Raw genomic sequence first — 8,405 nt, 5'->3', positions numbered from 1 at the left:
TCTCCAAACGCTCCCATTTGCTAAAACCGCCGTCCCCAACCAAGAAAACAGAAAGGGGGGGTGGGGGGGGAAAAGAGTTAAAACATCGAAACCACACAACTCCAAAAATATCCTCCTTGGCCGGATCCCAGATGTTCGGCTGCCCGGGTCTGCACCCCCAGGGCTGCAGGACCCCGAAAAGCACGGCGGGGACGGCGGAGGACCCCGGCCCGGACCGCGCTGGCCATGCCGGCCCCGCCCCCTCCCCGGCCGGCCCCGCCCCCTCCGCGGGTCGGCCCCGCCCCCTCCCCGGCCGGCCCCGCCCCCTCCCCGGCCGGCCCCGCCCCCTCCGCGGGTCGGCCCCGCCCCAGAACGGGTGCCGGGCGGCCCGGCCGCGGCCCCGCCCAGAAAGGGGCGGAGCCGCCGCCGCCGCCTTCCTCTTTCCTGACCTGCGCGGGCCGCGGGCCGCCGGCGTCTGTGCCCTCCTCCTCCCTCCGTGGGCTCGGGATCCTGAGCCACGCCGCGGCGCCGACGCGGAACGAGCCGAGCCGAGCCGAGCCGAGCCGAGCCGAGCCGAGCCGAGCCCCGCCGCTGTCCGCAGTCCGGCTCCGCCGCAGCATGACCGCCCGCCGCCCCGCCGTCGGCCTCGTCCTGCTGCTGCTCTGCCCCGCGCAGGTGAGCGGACGCCGGCGCCCCGTGGGGGCTGCGGGGGGCGCCAGGCGGGGCCGCGGGGCCGCGGGGCGGGGCGGGGCGGGGCGGGCGCGGGTCCAGCCGGTCCCGGGGAAGTTGGTGCGGCCGTGGAGCCCCTGGCGCCCCCCCAGCCCCGCGCCGGTGGACTCCTCCCTGTCGTCTGGAAGAGGTGGCAACTGCGAGCAGCCTGCTCGACCTCTTCTGAGCTCGTTTCAGCTGTGGTCGCCTCATTTCTGGGTTTAGGATGTGGAATCAGAGGCAAGGACGAAAGTGGGTAGAGAGGGGGGTGGGAATTTGTTTAGGGTACTCGACCACTTTATTTCCCCTTCTCCCCTGAAGACGAGGTGGGAGGGGACGTAAAGAAAGGAGACAAATTGTCAAACGCCAGATTGAAACAGTCCTAAGTGACTAAGCTTGGTCTTCTCGGGAGTGCAAGTTAACTTATTGTTGACTCTCTTTTACGTCCTTAGAAACTGAGGCCCAGCAGAGGATAGTTGAGTTTCCCCTTGTCACCATATGAGGTAGCTACAGAATGGGGCCTGGCACTCAGTGGCCTAACTCCCTGGATTAGTTTTTCCTAGGACATGAATGCCTCACTGCTATTTATTATTGTTGTTGTTGTTGTTACATAAGTTTCAGGTGCACAGCTTTATAATTTAACATCTGTTTACACTGCAGAGTGATCACCACGAGTCTGTTACTCATCACCATACAGTTGACCCTTCACCCATTTTCCCCAATCCCCAACCTCCTTCGCCTCTGGTAACAGCTAGTCTGTTATCTGTGAGTTCGGTTTGGTTTGGTTTGGTTTGGTTTGGCTCGGTTTGCCTTGGCTTGGCTTGGTTTGTTAGATTCCATGCATCAGTGAAGTCACTGGGTATTTGTCTTTCTCCATCTGACGTATTTTGCTTAGCATGATCCCCTCAAGGTCCATCCATGTGGCAAATGGCAGGATTTCATTCTTTTTTTATGGCTGAGTAGTATTCCATTATATAAGTATATCACATCTTATTCATCTGTCAGTGGACATTTAGGTTGTTTACATATTTTGATTGTTGTGAATAATGCTTTTGTGAATGTAGGGGGTGCATGTATCTTTTCGAATTGGTGTTTTCATTTTCTTCGGGTAAATAATCAGAGGTAGAATGGCTGGGTCATATGATATTTCTGTTCTTCTTTTTTTTAAATATTTTATTTATTTATTCATGAGAGAGAGAGAGAGAGAGAGAGGCAGGGACACAGGCAGAGGGAGAAGCAGGCTCCATGCAAGGAGACTGACGTGGGACTCGATCCCGGGACTCCAGGATCATGCCCTGTGCTGATGGCGGCGCTAAACCACTGAGCCACCCGGGCTACCCCGGTATTTCTATTCTTAATTCTTTGAGGAACCACATAGTGTTTTCCACAATGGTTGTAGCAATTTACAATCCCACCAACAGCGTACAAGGGTTTCCCTTTCTCCACATCCTCACCAACACTTGTCATTTCTTGTCTCTTTGATAACATCCATTGTAACAGGTGTGAGGTGATACCTCATTGTGATTTTGATTTGCATTTCCCTAATAGTGATCTTGAATGTCTTTTCATGTGGCTGTTGTATGTCTTATGTGCCATCTGTATGTCTTTGCGGAAATGTCTGTTCAGATCGTCTGCCCATTTTTTAATTGGGTTTTTGTTGGTGTTGAGTTGTAGGAGTTCTTTCTATATCTTGAATATTAACTCTTTATCAGGTATATGGCTTGCAAATATGTTCTCCCGTTCAGTAGGTTGCCTTTTCATTTTGTTGATAGTTTCCTTTCCTGTGCAGATACTTTTTGGTTTGGTGTAGTCCCTCCTCTTTAGCTTTCTTTTTGTCTCTCATTTTTGGAGTCAGATCCCCAAAGACATCACTAAGACTGATGTCCAGTAGATTACCGCCTATGTTTTCGTCTAGGAATTTTACAGTTTCCTGGCTTCCATTCAAGTCTTTAATCCATTTTGAGATCATTTTTGTGAATTGTGTAAGATAGTGGTCCAGTTTCATACTTTTATATGTGGTTGTCCAGTTTTCCCAACATCAAGTTATTGACGAAACTATCCTTTCTCTATTGTACATTCTTGGCTCATTTGTTGTAGATTGATTGTCCTTACCTGTGTGGGTTCATTTCTGGGCTCTCAGTTCTGTTCCATTGATCTTTGTGTCTTATACCAATACCGTGCTATTTTGATTACTATAGATTTGTAACATAGTATGAAATGAGGGAGTGTGAGATCTCCAGCGTTGTTCTTTAAGATTGCTTTGGCTTTTCAGTATCTTTTGTGGCTCCATATAAATTTTACAATTATTTGTTCCTGTTCTGTAAAGTGTGCCAATGGAATTTTGATAGGTATTTCATTGAATCTATAGATTGCTTTCAGTAGTATAGATATTTTAATAATATTCTTCCAGTTCATGAGCACAGATTATTTTTCCATTCCTTTGTGTCTTCTTCAGCTTCATTCATCAGTGTCTTATTTTTTTTTTTAAGATTTTATTATTTATTCATGAGAGACACAGAGAGAGACTGAGAGAGAGAAAGAGAGAGGCAGAGACACAGGCAGAGGGAGAAGCAGGCTCCATGCAGGGAGCCCGATGCGGGACCCGATTCCGGGTCTCCAGGATCACGCCCTGGGCCCAAGGCAAGCGCCAAACCGCTGAGCCACCCAGGGATCCCCTCATCAGTGTCTTATGATTTCCATCTCCTTCGTTAAATTTATTCCTAGATATTTTATTCTTTTTGAGGTAATTGTAAATGGAAATGTTTTCTTCATTTCTCTTTATGACGTTTCATTGTTAGTGTATAGACACGCCACAGATTTCTCCGTACTGATTTTATATCCTACAATTTACTGAATTCATGTATCATGTCATCTGCAAATAGTGGGAGTTTTACTTTTTCCTTTCTGATTTGGATGCCTTTTATTTATTTTATCTAATTGCCATGACTAGGACTTCCAATGTTGAGCAAAAGTGACAAGAATAGGCATCCTGTTCTTACTTACCTATCATCTTGTTGATGTGATATATCACACTAATTGATCTATAGATGTTGAACCATCCTTGAATCCACAGAATAAATCTCACCTAGTCATGTTTTATGATCTTTTTAATATGTTATTGGATTTGGTGTGCTAATATTTTGTTGAGGATTTTTGCATCCGTGTTCATCAAGAATATTGGACTGTTGGTTGTTGTTTTTTTAATAGTGCCCTGGTCTGGTTTTGGTATAAGAGTAACACTGGCCTCATAAAATGTGTTTGAAAGCTTTTCCTCCTCTTCAATTTTTGGAAGACTTTGAGTGTATGTATTAAATCTTTTAATGTTTGGTGGAATTTGCCAGTGAAGCTGTCTGGTCCTGGAACGTTTGTTTTGAGATTTTTGATTTCTGTTTCATTCTCCTTACTAGTAATCAGTCTATTCAGATTTCCTATTTTTTCGTCATTCAGTCTTGTGAGACTGCGTGTTTCCAGGAATCTATCCATTTCTTCTAAGTTGTTCAGTTTGTTGGTTTGTAATTGTTCATAGTAGTCTCTTAACGATCCTTTATGTTTATGTGATATTAGTTGTAACTTCTCTTTTATTTCTGATTTTGAGCCCTCTCTTTTTTTTCCTAGTCACAGACTGAGGAAGGGATGGGAGAAAATATTCCATACAAATGGAAATTGAAAGAATACTGAAGTAACTATACTCATGTCAGACAAAATAGACATTAAAACAAAGACTGTAATAAAAGACAAGAGCATTCATTACCTAATGGTAAAGAGGTAGATCCAGCAAAAAGATGTAACATTTATAATGATAGATGCACCCAACATTGGAGCACCAAAATATATAACACAAATATTTACAGACCTAAAGGGAGAAATTGAAAGCAATAAAACAGTAGTAAGAGGTTTTAATAGCTCACTTTCATCAATGAATAGACAAAAAAGTCAACAGGGAAACATGAGTCTTAAATGACACAGTAGACCAGGTGGACTTAATGGATATAGACAGAGCATGCTCCCTCTAAAAGCAGCACAATTTACTTCTCAAGTGTACATGGAATGTTCTACAGAATAAATCACACATTGGGTCACAAAACAAGCCTCAATAAATTCAAGAAGGTTGAAATCCATATCAAGCATCTTTTCCGACATTAGTATGGAACTAAAAATTACGAGAAGAAAATAGGAAAACCCACAAAAAGGAGATTAAACAGCATGCTACTGATCAATCAGTGGGTCATTGAAGAAAATCAAAGGAGAAATTTAAAAATATCTAGAGACAAATTAAAACAGAAATATGACCTACCATGATCTGTGGGATGCAGCAAAAGGGGTTCTTAGAGCAAAGTTCATAGTGATACAGGCCTACTTCAATACAGAAGAAAATTCTCAACTGCAACTTTATACCTAAAGGACCTAGGGGGAAAAGCCCCAAATTAGTAGAAAGAAGGGATTAATAAAGATCAGAGCAGAAATAAATGAATTAGAAACTGGTTCTTTGAACAGAGAAAATTCACAAACTCTCAGCTGCATTCACTGCTATTACTGCGTCGGCAGTGTTCTATTTTATTTTTAAAGATTTTGTTCATTTATTCATGAGAGACACAGAGAGGCAGAGACCTAGGCAGAGGGAGAAACAGACTCCTTGCAGGGAGCCTGATGCAGGACTGGATCCCAGGATCACAACCTGAGCAGAAGGCAGGGGTGGGGGGAGGAGGGAGAAAGTCTAAGGATATAGTGTTGATTAAACCAGATGAGGATGTTAGAGTGGAACTCTGGGAACCCTGTGCCCTTGTGCCCACTCATCTACGTGTCGGTAACAAGGAGGTAGTAAATCATAGGGAAAAGCAGATTCAGGAGCTTCCCTGGATTAGGAAAAACCCCTCCTTAAATTTCTGGGTAGTTCTTAGAAGCAGGTAGGTTTTGCTGACCCAGTAAGGGTCCAAGAACCAAGAGAAGAGCTGTGGCTCCCTCCTTTGTGTATGTGGAGGGGATCCCTAGATGTGTGGGCTTGTGGAAGAGCCTATCTCTGGTGCCTGGTTGGAGAGGAGGCAGAGAAGGGCAGGGAGGTGGTTTGGAATGGGGTCAGTGGATAGACTATCACTAGCTCTTGCTTTGGGGACATTGCTCTCTCAAGATTTAGGGTTTTGTTTTGTTTTTTGAAGACAATAGCTTGTAGGATTATTGGGGTTATTAGGGAACATGATACATAGAGAGATCATATCACTGTAGTAAAAACTCAAGAAACAGTAGCAATTTTGTGCCTTAAAGAAAATACAGCTATTCAGTTTGCCTGGAGTTTTAGGTCAGGATCTAGTAGGCAGGCTTCACATTGGTAAGTGACTTTAACTTACCTCTGAAATCCTTTTGCCTCAGGGTAATATCAAGACGGATGGCCGAGTGCTTTTCCTCCTAGGACTTTAAGACAGGTCAGAAGTTCATCATGAGTCTCTTGCAAAATGCCTTGGAGGGTCTGTAAATCTTAACCTGGAAATATTCCTTTATTTTACAAATTAGCTTCCTCTGTGGCCAGAAGCTTCCAATATCCCTGAACAGACTAGGGGGGTAAGGAGAGAGGTTTGCTTTTAGAATTCTTAACCAGTGATAGCACCTTGTCTGGGTTCAGTGTGAGCACTCAGGAAGTTCTGTCACAGAATTAGCAGACATAGTTGTCTTTGGTAAGGTCTGATAGACATTTTGAGGGGATTTTTGCCTTTCTTAATTCTTAGTTTTTACAGATGATGAAATAACACTAGACTGCACGGCTTTTAAACCCTGTGGTTGGGCAGCCCGGGTAGCTCAGCAGTTTAGCGCCGCCTTTGGCCCAGGGCGTGATCCTGGAGACCCAGGATCAGGTCCCGCATCAGGCTCCCTGCATGGAGCCTGCTTCTCTCTCTGCCACTCTCGCTCTCGCTCTCGCTCTCGCTCTCATTCTCACTCTCACTCTCACTCTCACTCTCACTCTCACTCTCACTCTCTGGGTGTCTCATTAATAAATAAATAAAAATCTTAAACCCTGTGGTCATCCAAATAATGTGTGTGGTTTTGAGAAATCATATATATCTCTCTCTTCTGTCTGTAATTTTTGCAAGCTTTTTCTTGAGATCTTGAAACATAGTGAGGCCTAGGTAGAAAATAAGCCATTAAAATGGTTTTTCCTGAAGAGATCGACAAGGGTTTAATCTTCTGACCAGAGAGCACTGAAGAAAACCCACATTCGCCCCAATTTCAGATGGTTAATCTTTCCCAGTCTCTCCTACTCCCTGATTGATGCTGGGATATCTAATTAACATAAGTAATCAAGGGAAAATGAGGTTTTTATTTTAGCGAGTGGGCAGAAAGAAAACGACTTGCTGAATAGGTCTTTGTATTGCTTCAGTGTTTGTCATGTTACCCAGAACAAAGAATCCCTCTGGTCTGAAGACAGTATGATCTCTCTTTTCCTGGGTAACCCTTCCCCACCCTCCCCTCCTCCCAAAAGGGAGTCTTTTCAGGGTGTTTTAAGGATGACACAGTATCTACTGCAGAAGCCAGGGTTAGGCCATCTCTGATCGTGGGCACCCCTTTCTGCCCTGACACCCACAGCTCTGTCAAAGGCATAAGCTCTCCAGCCAAATAAACTACTTGCTATCAAAACTCTGCCTGTCTTCCAAGGCCCAGTTCAAATGCTACATCATCCAGGGCATTTGTTATCCTATTCCCCAACTAAAATGCCTTCTCTCTGAGGCTCTAAGTCAGTGTTTATACTGCAGCAGCAGCTTTTACCTGGGTGTGGGTCTGGGCTTTTCCTCTCACCAAGAGTGATCTTGAGTAGGCCAGTGATCCCCTGGAGCCTCTGTCTCCTCCTCTGGAAGATCAGGTTAACATCTATGCCTACTTCTCACAGTGCACATGGAAAGAGCAAAATATTGCTTGAATTGAAGTAGCAGATTGTAGGCTCCTTGAGGGCAAGAACTGTACTTTACCATTTCCAAAAGGGCCAGGACTCTCTTTTCTGAGTCATCAGATCATTGGATCTCCATGGGTTTAGGTGTAGGGATAGGATGGAAGGATTCAGAAGCTAGTTGAAACCGGAATTGCATTGCTTTCTGGGTGATAACAATCAACTGTGGCCCAATAAATTTTTCTTTGCTTGGACTTATGCCTCTTATTTTCAGTCTTTAGAATATTCGCTTTGGCAAGAAAACTTAGGGGGAAAAAGAAAAAAACTGTTTCGCATTTGTTTTGTTTTTTACATTCCACCCAAACCTGTTTCTGGTGCAAGTGTGCCGTTGGAGGATTTGAGAGGGAAGTTTTCATATTTGTTCTTTATCTTATTGTCCCTTAGGCCGCAGAGGAACTCAAGTTCCTGCCATTCACTAGTTTCATAAATATAAAGTGGTTGCTGTGGGCACAGTGTAGGTACAAAAATAGACCAACAGTACTACCTGTACAGAAAGCAATCCAGAAACTGTAAAGTGCTGTGTAAATGTTAGCAGTCTCTGTCCCTGACTCATTCATAGTTGACAGGAAGAAGGGTGAATACATAAAATTACAATATAGTGCAAAATGTACTCTTAACAAAGGGAAGAACAAAACATTATGGGAAGTCAATTTTTGAGCTGATGCTTACCAAGTAGACCAGAGGAAGCTGGAGAAAATAGGGGGGAGTTACCTGGTTGTTACAAAAAAAAACATTCAATTGTATACTTGAAAAGGGTAAATTTTATGGTATGTAAGTTATCTCAAAA

The 8,405-nt window shown here is 44.3% G+C and overlaps 1 protein-coding gene across 1 annotated transcript in view; it reads left to right on the top strand.

The window, feature by feature from the left end:
- The first annotated feature begins 397 nt into the window (after positions 1-397).
- The window catches only part of NPC1 (NPC intracellular cholesterol transporter 1), a 53,067-nt gene continuing 45,059 nt past the window's right edge, over positions 398-8,405 (top strand). Inside the window, exon 1 of the mRNA XM_072829045.1 lies at positions 398-654. Within this exon, the coding sequence (XP_072685146.1) occupies positions 598-654 (57 nt within the window). The 5' untranslated portion in view covers positions 398-597. The remainder of the gene's footprint in view (positions 655-8,405) is intronic.

This window comes from Canis lupus, chromosome 6 (assembly GCF_048164855.1).
Source record: "Canis lupus baileyi chromosome 6, mCanLup2.hap1, whole genome shotgun sequence".
In the NCBI taxonomy this organism is placed as follows: Eukaryota; Metazoa; Chordata; class Mammalia; order Carnivora; family Canidae; genus Canis; species Canis lupus.
The sequence above is the reverse complement of the archived record's forward strand: the minus strand, read 5'-3'. Positions and strand labels throughout refer to the sequence as shown.